This window comes from Brugia malayi (assembly GCF_000002995.4).
Source record: "Brugia malayi strain FR3 genome assembly, contig: Bm_v4_Chr3_scaffold_001, whole genome shotgun sequence".
Classification (NCBI taxonomy): domain Eukaryota; kingdom Metazoa; phylum Nematoda; class Chromadorea; order Rhabditida; family Onchocercidae; genus Brugia; species Brugia malayi.
The window spans coordinates 8,266,716-8,282,005 of NW_025062477.1; the positions used below are offsets into that span (position 1 = coordinate 8,266,716).

The 15,290-nt window shown below is 31.8% G+C and overlaps 1 protein-coding gene across 1 annotated transcript; it reads left to right on the forward strand.

Annotated features, from left to right (window-relative positions):
- Positions 1-1,764: 1,764 nt before the first annotated feature.
- Bma-gld-2 (Uncharacterized protein) lies at positions 1,765-14,552 on the forward strand (the record flags this gene model as incomplete). Its single annotated transcript, XM_043080432.1, has 21 exons — positions 1,765-2,369; positions 3,659-3,827; positions 4,022-4,139; positions 4,377-4,640; positions 4,968-5,118; positions 5,509-5,618; positions 5,782-6,005; positions 6,696-6,843; positions 9,711-9,752; positions 9,918-10,049; positions 10,205-10,384; positions 10,545-10,636; positions 10,964-11,177; positions 11,414-11,542; positions 12,027-12,216; positions 12,403-12,521; positions 13,083-13,248; positions 13,316-13,558; positions 13,750-13,828; positions 13,971-14,125; positions 14,330-14,552. The coding sequence occupies 21 exons, from the start codon at positions 1,765-1,767 to the stop codon at positions 14,550-14,552; spliced, it is 3,753 nt and encodes a 1,250-aa protein (XP_042936366.1).
- Between the last annotated feature and the right edge of the window lie 738 nt (positions 14,553-15,290).

Genomic DNA, 15,290 nt, shown 5'->3' on the forward strand with positions numbered 1-15,290 from the left:
GATTGTTTAATTCTTAGAAATTCCAGGTTCTTTTCTAAACTTAGTTAGCATACTATTATCTATCATATTATTGCTTTTGTAGCATATATATTTCATTCAGTTCACTGGTGCTTAACTATATAAAACTTTGGAAAATTTCTCTGTTATGATGATGTGGGATTTTTGTTCAGTTTGCTGTGAGTGTGAGTATTTTTGTGAGTGCTGTGAAACTGATATGTTTCTGTGACTGGTATTGGTATCTCTTCTAGGTATTTTGAACTATTTCCAGTTTCTTCTTTCATTATTGTTATTCTCTCATTTTATGTTCTTTGACAGCAAGCCTAATGACAGAAACTAAATTGTGCTTGACTGAATCTGTGCAATTATGTAAGTATGTTTTGGCAGCAATTAAAACTTAGGACTTCTTGGGAGATATCGTAGATTCTAATTTAATAGTTCATTTAGCTCATCCAAGCGTTTATTGTTGGATGTATAAAAAGCTTTGTCATTTTTTTTGTAATGAGACGATTAAATGAAAAATTATAAAAAATAGTTGAGAATTATAAAAAATTGCAAAAAATAGTTGCAAAAATGATTAAAAATAGTTGAATGAGAATTGTAGAAAAAATAGTGCGTATAATATATATAAAAGATAGTTTGAGCTATATGTAAAATGCTGCTGGGATGTTGCTTTTGTCGTGTGTAAGAGTTGTATAATTTGTCGCAAGTCAAGCAAAGCTAAACTAAACTTATGCTGGATGAAAAGGCTAATAAGTGAGCGAAATAAATTGTTTCTTTTTTTTCATATATTTTCTTCTATATTATAAGGTGATTTTTAATTGCTGACATATCACTCATAGATGACTTTCATACATGTATCTATCTGCTTGCTGTTTCTGCATCTCATGTTTACTTCTTTCCTTCTCCTGGTACCATTGTTTCTGCTGCCCATCGCACATCTTTATTCATATGATATACACACTGAATTTATCTCTACATTTAAAAAAAAAGTTAGATAACTTATCAGTAATTGCGTTCCACTGTGTTTTACCCTAGTCTTATCCTTATTACTTCCTTCTGTAATATTTGAATTTTGATTTTTAGTTTATTGCTATCAAAAAGAGCGCTCCATAAGGTACTGAATTATCACAGTTTCACATCATTTGAGAAGCATTCGCGGCGCTGTTATCGTGCTTGCCTAATTTATATTTTATTGCTCATCACTGTAACTGAAATTGAGTCTGCACCATGAAATTATGTTGTTGAAAGCTCTGAAAATTTTTTTTAGGATGATTCTTATATTTCCTTCAAGTTTCGCTTTTTCTCGTCATAAATTCTGATGAAGATATTTCTGCAGAGTTCGACCTATTCTCGGCAGAACTTTTGATGAAAATATTTTCTTTAAATCTTGCCTATTTCACAAGAAATTTTAGTGGAGATATTTCTGCAAAATTTCTTCTATTATTGCAAGAACTTTAACGAAGATTCTTATGCCAGCATTTTCAGAATATTTTATCTACAATGTTACTCCATCTTCAGTCCCTTCACCGTCATCAGAAAGTAGCTTTGGACATTACTATCGCTCTAACATTAATATAGCTTATATCCATTACTGTTATAATTCACTTGGTGGTAAAGCATCCAATCTCTTTTGTTGATTATTCTACCGGCACTTTTATGCCAATGAGCAGTATTTGGCCTTATTGTTATTATCACTATTCCGTGAATCCTAAAAGGTCATTTTGTCAGCAGGCAATTACGACACAGCGTCGGCCAGTAGATGCAATGTTATTCACAATTAGCCAAATCCCAGGAACTTCTACAGATGTTACTCAGTCAAGATTGGACAAACAGTGCGATACTTCTCCATTCCCAAATGGTATAAGTAGAAGTCGCAGTACTGCTAGTAGTACTTATGCTGATTCTACTAGCTCTGGAATTGATTCTCGAGATAGCTACCAGCAACAGGAGGAATCTGGAAGTCTCCTAAGTTACGTAGCAGTTGCTTCATCTTCTGACAGCAATCACTATTTACCAGAAATTACTTGTCTAAGCGACAGTGATTATGACCTTGTTAATATTGATTTCTATCCGCGCAGACAATATTTTCCATCTTCAAAGCAGATCCCAAAATACTCGGTACAACCAAGCAGATTACAATCACATGCTTCTTCAGACTTTCTAATTGCAGCATATTCATCATGTTATCCTTCTGCTTTGAAATTATGTAATCTACGCAGAGCATATTTGGCGAGAAAAGAGAAAAGTTCGTCAGCTGTAAATCTCAATATTATCAATCCTGCTTCTACCTGGTTTAGTGTTTATCAATCCCCTAATTGCGTTTTGATACCATTAAAAGAGATTGAAACTTATATTCATTGTTTGGAAAGGTATGTGATTCATAAATTTTAATATTCCGTTTAATGAAGATGAATAATACTTTTATTGTCAAGAAAAAAACGCTGTTGAAAATCCCTTCAAACAGACATCAGAATAATTTAAGTTTTCTACAACCTGATTACTTTATCATACTTTCACTTTAGCTTATTATATAGGTATATACATCGTATGAAAAAACTGAAATCTTCATCTCTAGCAGAAAAAAGTAGAAATACATATTTTTTGGTATATATCAGTCAAGATTCTTGTTGAATTTTTTTGATCATCTAGAAGCATTTCTATACTTATGTGCTTGACAAAACACTCAGCTTTCTTTTCATTAAATGATGAAGAATGTGTTCAACATATTCTTCTGCTTTGGAACAACTGAAAGACAATAATTTTCTATTGCTTAGTAAATATCATTGTTATCGATTCTGATTCCATGATAATACGTTCTAAGTAATATGGTCAAGGAATTAGTCAAAAATAGCCCCATAACCTAGTCAACTGATACTTGAAACGGTTGATTCATTGGATTAAAGACTACAGCTCAAACCCTTTGCCTTCCCACTCGTTTTCTTTTCAGTCTCTTTTTCTCTATGCATTCGAACAGCTGTTTCAACTTTTCGAGGTTTTTTTTTTTAAACTACTTATCTATCTATATATTTTACATATATAGGACTTAAAGCGGCTTGTTCCTCACTGAAGGACTATGCTACTTTAATTCGATTAAAGGAATACAAAGCTGAAATTATTGGGACATGGCAATTCAAATTAGAATTTCATCTGTTTGTTTAATTGCTTGTTACCTTCTGTACTATAATTGTTATTTTGTAAAACTTCGTGATTTTCATTTACTGCAAAGATATTCCCTAAGATAGTATTAAATATTAATATCTTAAGATAATGGATTTCTCATGGTTTAATATATTTTTTGAAAGTAATAATTTTGGGATCTTGTTTGAAGACGAGATGCCACAATGCTAAATGTGTAAATTGAACTATTCAACAAATTTGTTGTTATATTGAAAACTTTGCAAATTTTTATTTTATGACATCTTTGCATTAATAAAAATACAAGTTTGAACCAATTAATGCAAGTAGTTTTTCAGAAATAGTTTGTCATGTATTCTTTAATATTTTGAAGAGAAAAATATAGCATCACGTATAACTAAGTTGTAATGCAGAAGAAGGGTATCATTAGTAACTTGTTTACCGAAATCACTAATTTTTCCCAAGGGGTACCAAAATCTGAAGAATTTTACACCAAATTCAAATAATTGCTAGGATTTTTCAGTTTTTCTACACAGCTGGTACACTCACAAACAACTTCTATACAAGTTCATCCAGTATCTGAATTTGAAGCAACTCGTTTCACCTCAGATTTGTCATCTCTTCCTACAAACACAAAGAATATCACATCTGAAGTGCTAAGAGCATGTGATAGTATTCGAACAAGTGGTGAGGTTAGTAGAATTCGTCGGTCATAAAGTTTTGTTGGTAATTTTATTAGGAAAGACTGGAATTGAATTCAATTCAGTTTCTTTCATTTTCAGCTTGAATCTTGCCATGTTTTAATTGTAAGTTTTGTTTACACTTGTAGTTACTTCTTGAATTCCATTTTGAATTCACCTTAAATTCAAACTTATAATATTTTCAGAATGTTAGCAGTGTTTCACTGGAGACCGATTCCAGAACATCTAATATTCCAGAAAGTGCTAATAACGAAAATGACCATCCGACATTGTCAACGGATAAGCCAAAAAAGCTAGTGCAAGGTAATAGTAGGAATTTTGACGCTTGAAAAAATGAATATATTACACAGTTGCTTTGATGGATTTTCAAAAGAAAGGAAGACTCATATATTTCATTATCTGATATAATTTTATTAGCTAGAATTGCAGTAGAGAAATTTCTGTACATATTAGCGCGCGATTTTACTTTCTTCAATTATTTTATTATCACCTCTATTTGTTTCGGTATTCTTGTCTTCACTAAATTTGTAACCACTTTAGACCATTTTTTGGATGAGGACTCGTTGCTAGAAAATTTACCCAAGTTTGAATACTCCAGTGCAAGCGGTTTGCCATGTGGATTAACAGGCAACATAAATTGGCTGCAGTCAAAATCGCCAAATGCGAAATCAGATTTTAATATTTGTGGCAGTGATGGATGTGTCTCAAAGCAGAGGAAACACGTCCTGCAGGCGAGAAACATCCATCGAAGTAGCGTTATCTCAAGCCGTGCCAATGAAGGAAGGTCTGGAAGTAAGTCAGGAGGTAAATATATCTACAGTTGCAAGTTCTGCCTTTTTCAGTATTACTGTTTGCCGTTCTGTGCTACCGCATATTTTTGGTGGTATAATATTCGGTGTCAGTTCTATAACGTTTTCTTTGATCTAGCTGCTAGCTACACTAATTATTTAATTTTTTTCATTTGTTTTAAATTTCTATTCGCCTTCCCCTGATATGATTCAATTGTTCCACTGGAATAGAACTACTTTCATCAGCCAACATTTTACTTAAAAGCAATAATTTGATTATATATTAGCAGAAAGGAATGTGCTATAATTAATAAGTGGATGTGTATTGCATGAATATTTACAGGCTTACCTCCGATGCCTCCATATCATCAGTTGAACAACAATAATTGGCGCAGACAGTCACAAAATGGTCCTCTATCCAAAAATTACTCCACACGTCCTTTCTCAACCAGTGATGGTTTTATTCGTAATAGAGAGCGAAATAGTTATGACAAGTATATTTCCAGTAATCTGATAATTTCTACTAAATCTAAAGATCATGAGTCAAAAAGTCTAAGATGAAGATGGCTTCAATTTTTCTAAAAATTTCAGGAACAAAATTTACAATGGTCTTGTTCTTAAAATTTCTCCCAACATGTATTACAACTCAATGAGGGGTGTTAATTTAGATTTGTTTTTTTTTTTTTTTTTTTTTTTTTTTTTTTAAGAGTACCGTATGTGTTACAAAATAGTTGAAAAATTCAACTGAAGTTTAATAAAGCAGATGTTAGGTAGGCTTCAAATAAGTAAGAATTTACTAAGAAGGGAGTAGAGTTATGTTCAAGTTAAAGGATGATTTTTGTAATACTTTTTTTTGCATAACTTATTTGGTTAATGGGGTTAAGATTCTGTATGAGTAACATGGATCGCAACCGTGATCGTTCTCAATGTAACAGTTCTGACAAAAGTTTCGCTTCAAGAATGAACAACGTCTACAGATCTGCGAATAGATCGTGTAAGTCTTTGATTTACTGTACTTGGAACGAAACACTAGTATTCTAAAAATTTTCGACAGACTGAGATGGTTCTTTTAGATGATGTTTCTGTCGACTTCCAAGGTTTTATTTGGAATGATCAGTTAAAAGAAATGACAATACTTGATCCTGATTTGTTTTTAGCATTTATTTCACATGACAAGAATGGTTTAACTTATCATGATGTGAACACGGAAAATTCGTTCAGTTTGCTAGCAACTGAGGACAGAAGAGGTCGTGGAATTGCAGCTTCTGATTGTCCGTTACATCGTAATATGAAGCGTAATGGGTCAAACAAGTCTCGTAATTCTCCACCAGTGTATCTAGCTTTAAAAAGTCATCGTGAATTTGATATTGATAGCAATGAAGTTGGTTCTTTCATTTTCTTTAAGATAAATCTTCTAAACCTTTTGATTAAAGAAAGAAAAGAAATTGTGATCTAAGAAAGCTCCGCTAAAAGCAGAAATATTTTTAAAGACATGAAGTGGAAGCAGTTTTCAGCCAATGTATCTAGCTTTGAAAAATCATCATGATAACTTTTTATCTCGAATTTAAAGTTTCACTAGATTAATTTGTTTTTTAGAGGTCATTATTGTGTAAAGAATAAAATATTCCTTCAAAATCAACTACTTATAAATTACACTCTTTCTAAGTTCAGAAAAAAGAAAGGAAGTTATAAATTAATACTTTGAAAAACTAATTGCAGTAAATTTCCCCTCAAATTAAACTTCTCAGCATCGAAACAATAAGAAAATCACTTTTTTGCGAAGGTATAAATACTGATAAGACAGCTTTTTTCGAATTTCATCTTTCTGGACCTAAAATAGGACATTGTAGGTCATTTAGATAAAATCTAATACTGATGGATTAATTTTAAGAACTTTTGCAAGTTTAGTTAGGCTTATCACGAATTATCTGGTCTCAGAGACTTCAGCACTTCCAATTTCTACGGAGGAAAAATGTTTCGTTTGATAAGACGAAGTGGGTGCAACTGAAAAAGAGCTTTAGCAATTATTTATTGCATATTTCGCGATTATTAGCCGTGCTGCTTTTTTTAGGTAGAAACAGTTGGTAGTGCGTTAAAAGTGGAAAGACTTGAGCGACATCATAGTCCGAAACGAAATATTGAAAAAATGCAAAGAACAACACAAGATATTGAACAGCTAACAGGATTATTTTGCGAACGTGTTGCTGTTTGTGGAGGAGGTTGACTTTTAATTGTTTTTATTTAAATAGTTAAAATATCACTGATCACATACCATATACCATTTAAACTATTAACTGATCAGATTAAAAGATTAAAAAATAAAAATAAAAAGCTTTCATAAAGGTTTTGAAGATAATTTTAAGGGTGCTTTTGCAGAACGTCTTGCTTTTTATTTTCATGATACCATGGTAACTATTCATCTCTTGACTCTTAATTCAAGTATTCATTTTTATTCATTTTGTTTTTTTATTTATATAAGTTGGACCGTTTTCTTGAACTGCTTGCTTATCTTGATAGTTTTACCACATCTTATTCACAATAATAATTTGTTCAGTAGCATTTATGCTTATGATTGACTATTTGACTTACTTTGAATTAGTGCTGCTTAATGTTGACTGCTTAAGAAGCATTTTTTGATTCACTTGTAAAACTTTTAAATTGGAAACAACATATCTTGTTCCCAATTTGTTTTTCATACTGTTTTTTTTTTTTTTTTTGGAGCAGTGATTTTCACCACTCTTATCAAAGTTTTAATTCACCATTTAATAAAAAAATAATCATTATCTTTTTTATTAAGTATATATTATTATGGCTGGCAGGGACTGTGATAAGTTCAGTAGGTTAGCTTGTATGGAAGGACAAAATTCCGCAAGCAGCGATAGATGCAAGTCTAGGTATGATATCTTATCTTTCTTCTCAACCGGTCTTCTAAATAGTTTTTATTACTTTTATACGGTTGTCTTGAGGAGAAACGAATAATCGCAACCAGTGACCAATCAACATTTGGTTCTGGCCTTATCTTTCGAAGTTAAATCAGAATGCATAATGTCTACTATAAACGTTATCACTAATCTTTGTTACCATTACTGTTCATTGCGACAAAGCAAAAGAGGTTAAGAAAATCTGCTTAGTTGAAATTAACCAGCCATGTAGCAGACAGTATTATTTTTAATTTTAAGTAACTTTTTCACAAAATTCTCACTAAAAATGATATTTACTGTAGGCTCTTGATTTCCTCAAACTCTGCGCTTGACTTAACTGTTTTTATTTGAAATAATCTGATTTTCAAGGAAGAACAAAAAACAATCTGTGCGAAATCGTACTATGGGCCAATTTCTAATAGTTTTTTCTTTTTTGTTCATAATACTCAAATCCTTTGCTGCTGGAAACTAGCCTGGACGGAATTTCTACTGATGATGAAATGATATTACAAAACAATAAATAATTTCATTAGATAAATAGATTATGAAAGGGAAGGAATTTTAAAACGTGTAGTTTTCCTCTTGAAATTCCTGGATATTTGCGAATTGTACAGGACTAGAAAGAAAATATGATGGTTCTTATCAGATAGTGAAATTGAGAGCTATGAGGTTTGGGAAAATCAAATGTGCAACGTAAATTGCTAACTCAAATGCAATCATCGAAATTCTCGATAATCCGGTGCGAATTGGGTTTTCCGTTTTTCTACCTGAATAGCAAGTGGCTACTGTTGGACTTTCAAGCTAATGCTTATTGTTCAGCATGCGAAGGTAAATTGAAATTTTATTGAAATAAATTTAATATGTAATGCTGGCTGAAGATTAACCGTAATGATTGTTAAGCCTCGGTTTCTCTTCAGTTCTATTCAGTGAGGTCTATTAGTGGAGTCGAGATTCTCGAAATGTTGTTTGATTAGAGTTAATTCGCAGGAGTAATCGATAACTCCTTTCTAAAAAAAAAAAAAAAAGACACCGATGAATTACCAAATTTGAAGTATAACTCATGATTTATTAACACTGACAATTTCAAAAAAGGCTTTTTTCGCCTTTGATTAATGATGAGTTATAATTGTCTAGCGTAGAAAGATGAGAAGAGTGTTAGTGTTAAATAAGCTATTTTAAGTCATTCGCATAAAAAGTATAGACAAACTCATTATTCACTCTGTTCTTGTTAAATAAAAACGGCGGCTTTGTGATTATTCCATCAGTTATTGTCATTCACTAACGGTGGCAAGTCTCTGTCAGCAGTTTCCTTTTGTATTGTCTAAAATATAAAATCAAAAATATCTTCGCGACGGGTTACTTTCGGAATTGTGGTGCGCTTTGCGGATGAAATTGTTAACAAAAATAATAAGACTTCTTTTACCTAAATTACATGCATTAGCAATTTAGTTTCTCCCATTCATTTGATTTTTTTTACTGTGTCTTTGATATTTTTTCCATGAAATTTCTCTCTTAATCAATGAAAGTGAAAGAATTTGCCATGATTTTTAATAGCATGTTTTCACGTAATTTAATTGTAAGAACTACTATTCCTATTTTGTGGTTGCATTTATGCTATGGTTCTTTTTAAAAAGCAGATATGAAGGGTTGATGTTGGAAAAGATTTATGTGATTGAAATTTGCATTTTTGAAATGCAGTATTTAAATTTCTTCAGATATTCAGCATAGTAAGAACTTTCATGAAAGCTGATCAGAGGCCATCTTCGTAATTTCTAACCATTTCCAAATAAAAAAAAAAGTTTCTGAAAAAATTTTTTCAAAAGAATATTGCAGATATTAATGAAGTTTGTATTAGTATTATATACTGATATTAATGTATTGTGTGAGGGCTACTTAATCAATTTTTACATTTCCTTTTGGAAATGTTTTGTACATAATTTTTTTAAAAATATATATATATATATATATATACATACAAAGAAAAAAAATTTTAATACATGACAGTTGGTAGACAAATCTTAGTTAGTTGATGGTATTAAGTACTTCTTCTTTCTACGTATATCAAACATGAAACCTTATTCATGTTTAAGTTTTAACATGAGATTTAATCAAGTATGACTTTTTAAAAATTTCTTGAAGATTTGATCTGAATCTGGATATTTCAGGGGAAGTTAGCTACCAAAGTGACTCATCACCAGCAACAGCAGGTTCGTTTGTTTTCCGTTTTGTTCAATTTATTGTTGCTAGACATTGATCCGGCTTAGCTTTAACTGAGGTATGAAGAAATGTCCGCAGCTTTATAATAATCCGTAATTGACAGTGTTTATATGATTAGTGTAACTAATTTAATGTTTAACTGGTTTTTATTGCAGGTTTCTGCGATCGTGTTTTTGTTAACGATAAAAAGATCGCTGAAAGATCGGTTTCATTAGCTGGTGGCATAACGGAGGAGCTACCACAACAAGACAAAGCACAAACTGCCGATGTCGAACTGGATTTTTCGGGTTCTTTCTATATTCATAATATTTTTAACTTAAAAATTGTTTTTCGAAGTTGTTAATGAAATATTGTCAGAAGGGAGTTTCTTCCAAGCAGCTATTCTTTTCTTAGTTTTCCTTCTAGTCCTTTTCATGTTTTCTAACTTAAGCATATGCTTCAGCACAAAGACCACTAGAATCACATATTGTCGATAATGAAGGTTTTGAATTGTCAAAATTGGATGTTCTCAGTGAGGAAATTTGGTATTATCACAAAGCGATCACACAAACGGAAAGCGTTCTGAATCGCAAGCTTCATCTTCGAGATGTCCTTTACTATGCTATTTCGCCTGTTTTCCCGAGTACGTTAATGGGAATGAATTGTTTAGTAATTGAATTGGTTCCATTGCTTGCAATCGTGTCTTCAGTCAATCAGAACCACTTATTTGAACCCTCTGATATTTTATAAACGGTGATAAACTGTTGTTAATTGCTAATAACTATAATTTCAATGTTTTTCAGTGTGTGGTCTCTACGTGGTTGGTTCATCTTTGAATGGTTTTGGCACGAACAGCTCTGATATGGATTTGTGTTTGATGATAACGAATAAAGATGTAAGTTAATAATTTATTTATAATCAATGATTTTTCATTACCATTCCACATTCTAAAAGCATCAAGTTTTTTGAATAAAGAACCAGGATTACAGGAAAAACGCATGGAATTTTGTAGAGTTCGTTTTAATAATTAATCCAAAAAAAATTACATTAATCTAAAAAACTATTTGTTAATATTACTATTGATAACTGGTCATATTTTACATCTAGAAACACTTATTTGTCCTCTCTTTTTTTACTATCTCTTCCACTTGAATTATAGATAAAACTAGATCTTCTGAAGATTGAAATGAATTTTTGGTTTCCATAATATAAAATATTTTAGTTAGATCAACGAACAGATGCAGTGGTGGTTCTAAATATGATCCAGAGTGCTTTAGCTGAAACGAAATGGGTTTCACACATGCAACTTATTCTTGCTAAAGTGCCCATCTTGCGTATACGCTTCTATGAACCCTTCACGGATATCACTGTTGATTTGAATGCCAATAATTCGGTTGCTATACGCAATACGCATCTGCTTTGTTATTATTCCTCATGTAGGTTCTCCTTTTTTCATTATTATTTCTTCTGACATGTCTTTTTTTTTTTCACGTGCATATTCTAGAAATTAGTAGGAAATCGGCTTAATTAATCTCTCCACTTAAATTAGAGACTGAAAATAGTCATTATAAAGCAAGCTCAAAATAGGGGTAAGGAAGCTCTTGTTCTCAATCAATTGTATTTCTGATTTTAAAATATCCGTATATTTTTTATCATTAATTCAAAATTTTAGTTGATTGGAGAGTTCGGCCATTGGTGAGTGTTGTCAAAGAATGGGCAAAGCGAAGAGATATCAATGATGCGAATCGTTCCTCCTTTACATCATATTCGCTTGTTTTAATGGTTATTCATTATTTGCAATGTAGGTTTTTATTATAATATACTTGAGTTATGCTCAGCGGCACATGGAACTCTGTCAAAAAATTTTATGTATAAGGATACGTCCTAATAAGTACGTCCCTGTAATAAAAGGGCCTTGTAGTTTGTCAAACCGGAAAAGTGGTATTCTTTTGTTATAAGCTGTCATAGATTGAAGTTAAAACAAATATTCATTCTTTTCAGTCTGACTTTTCCAGTTATTTTATTGATAATTTATGTAATTCCAATATCAGTTACGTTAGCATTTAAGAAAATTTAATTCCTCTCTGTTCTGTATTTTATGAATTAAATTGCTATTTTAATTTACTTCTTTTGTTATTCCTGTATTAAAGATCATTTTATGTGTAACGAACTTTCTTCGAATTCGGATCATTACATGAAGTATATACTTAAGCAAATCATGTTAACAAAACAGAAACAAATCTTAGTTCTTATGTTTATCCTTTATTCTGTTATATAAATTCCAGGTGGCTTGAAGCAGCCAATTTTACCATCGCTGCAGGTAGTGTATCCAAAGCGATTTAGTGCAAGTGCTGATGTACGCTCGCTTAATGTTTCAAGTCATCTAGAACCACCGCCTGGATGGGTGACCAATGAAACGATAACTCTTGGCGAATTACTTATTGGTTTTCTCGAATATTATGCGTTCAAATTTGAGTAGGTTGCATATATTGTAATTTTACATGGGAGAAATTTGAAGATCATTGAAATTATCTCTGTTCCATGATTTATGAAATTTTAACTAAAATATATGTAATGAAGTTACTTATTGAACTTTAGCGAATTTTTTGAAATAACACTTGTAGACACGTTTAATCAATTTTTGAAAAAATTCCACTACAGTTACTTGAAAGATGCGATATCAGTACGTTTGGGTAGCAAAACAGAACGTACGGTGGTCGCACGACAGCCTTCACCTTATAATAGTAATATTGCTCAGTGGAATTGCATTTGCATTGAAGGTTGTAATCAACTGGGTTTTATTCTGAATTAAGCAAAATTATCTCATACTTGATGTTATTATCCCACAAATTAAGAGTGAAAATATTTGAATTTGAATTCAATTCAAAAATTGGTTTTTAGAGAAAATGAATATTTTAATTCTAAAAATATCGGCTATTTCCATCAAATTATGTGCTAGAAATGAGAAAGATGTAATCCAGAAAATGAAGTCAATAGGTACATCTCACAGGTTTAATTTACTAGCACAATAGATATAAAGTTCCATAGTTGTGGTATGACGAAAGAATTGGGGCATGAAATAATGATCAGTAATTGAGAAAAAAAAGGAAGTAAAAAAGGTTTTAAAATCACAAATAATGGATAAAAATAATAGTAATGAAAAAAAAAAAAAAATAGACACTGAGTTTAACTTACAACATCCTTTAATTGTTAATCAAAAAAGAAGATATTTCTTTTGCTTTGTAACAGGTGTAGAACTAAAGGAATAAATTCATTGAAGAGTAAAACGAGTACTTTCACTAATCTATATGAATTTTGTTAATTTCTGGCGCTTTTTGCAGAGCCGTTCACTTTGTCAAATACTGCTCACTCTGTCCATAATCAGATGGTTTTTGATGCAATCCGTCAGGCATTTGTTGATGGTTGTTGTGAACTGGATAGTAATCGTGATCTGAGAGCATTCTTGGATGTTGGACCAATTAATGTCAGCATTGGATCATCAGTGGGGTAGTTCAGTTAGCCTTTCTTTTTATTTTTCTATCGAGAAACAATTTTTTTACAAGACAAATTCTAGCTCAAGTGCACAGCTAAGCATCCTAGCACAGTCAGAAGTGGGTTCACCAACGACGGCGGATTCTGGTGATGTGACTTTAACAAGCAAACCTCTATTGACAGTTTCACCGCAATCAAACAAGTTAGGATACCACTTAATAGGAAGAGATGAATCGCTACCGCTTGATGCAGAATCTGAAATGGAATTAGAAACGGCTGTTACTATTTCATTGGACGAGCGGATTTGCGTAGAACAAGACATGAGGTTTTTTTTTAATGAAAAAGTGGTGTAAGTTTTGAATGAGCTGCAATTAAATATCAGCAAATATTTAATTGCAGCTCATTCATTTTACTCTTATTTTTTTTGTTTAAGGGCTTTTGAGTTATAGAAATGAATTTATTTTTTCAACAGTTTGATCTCAGTCTTTTATTTAATCGCAATAACTTCAATTACAGCCAGAAAAATGCACCAGAGATTTGTGAGAATGAAGTAACAGATGTAGCTAGAAATGAGGGAACTCCAAAAAGTACTAATGTTAGTGCTCATTAATGCTTTGTTTTCTTTTTCTTTTAAATGAATTTGTGGAAGTGGGTGTTTAAGGTCGCGAAATTAAAATTTGATTTTAACAAAAGCGTTTATTTACGAGATTCGTGAAAACTACTTTTCTTTTTTCTAGGATTTCACAGAAAATGTATTATCATCAGGAGCAGGACTTGATACTACATCATCTATATTTGTTGATGGTCCTCCAGCAAATAGCGAGCAGATTTCTAAAGCCGTACTCTCTGAATGTCAACCAAAACAACTGCAGGTGGAATCTCATAATGAAAAGTGAGGTGTTCCCAGAGTTTGTTGGAAGATTGATTTGCACAGATCGTATTTATCTTCTTGGCGGATAATCATATTGATAGCAATAGAACAAATTTAAAGAAATATAAGTCAGAGTTGGATAGGTTATTCGAAAATATCTCTTTAGATTAATATTCGCAACTTCTGTTCGATTTTTGATTACTAATTAGAATTTGTTCTTTTTAGATTGCACGTTGATTCAGCACTATCATTTGAAGCCCTTACTAAGCAGAAGAGTGCAGTGGAACAACAGCAATTTGCAGGTAAAGTAATTGTTCAACGACGTCGTAAGACCAGTCGTCGTATGCACGGTTCAATGGGATGTGCAGGTCGGAATCGTTTGAATAAATCGAGTTTAGGACAACCAGTAGTGCGAATGAGTTATCGTTCTGGTACTGCTTCATCTTGACCACTCAGTTCAGGGTAATACATTTATGGCAAAATTGCTGATGCAATATTTTCGATGAAATATTTTTGGATATTATTGAAAAAAATTCAGAAAAAAAGAAATCTTTTTAGCAGATTTTGTTTTTATCGGTTTAATCTTATGTTCTATTTGATAATTGTTCCGCTGTTTTTCCTCTTCATTTTTAAATCTTCAGAAAATTGACACTTTTCGAGAAAAAATTAACTTTTTTTGAACACAGAGATCTCGTCGGCATCTGTATACTCTCCATATCTCGTCTTTGTTATTGTCGTTATCAGTGTTAATTTCCACTCCATTCTGCTTCTGATTATTCGTTTTGTGCAGATGTATTTTTGGTTTTGTTCAATCTCTGTCTTTTTAAATCACTTCTCTAACTCTGTCTTGGCACTGATCATGAATGTTTCCCATATTTTAGTGTTTCCAATACAATCTTTTTTGACATTCTAGGAAGATTCTTGTTGGAGAGAATTACTCGGGTTAGAAAAATTTCCATGTGATGAAAAAAAAACTTAACTAAGGTCGATGTTACTGTCCCATCGTCTTATATGGTTTCGGTTATTTCACTTCTTTTATTTCTTCCATTTATTAGTATTGTGAATGTGTGTTTATTTGATTTATTTGCGCTTTTTCTTTTTTTTTTCTTTATTAGAAAATAAATAAAATTATGAAAAAAATCAGTTTTTTAAAACTCTTTTATTTATTGTATCCTATACTATATTT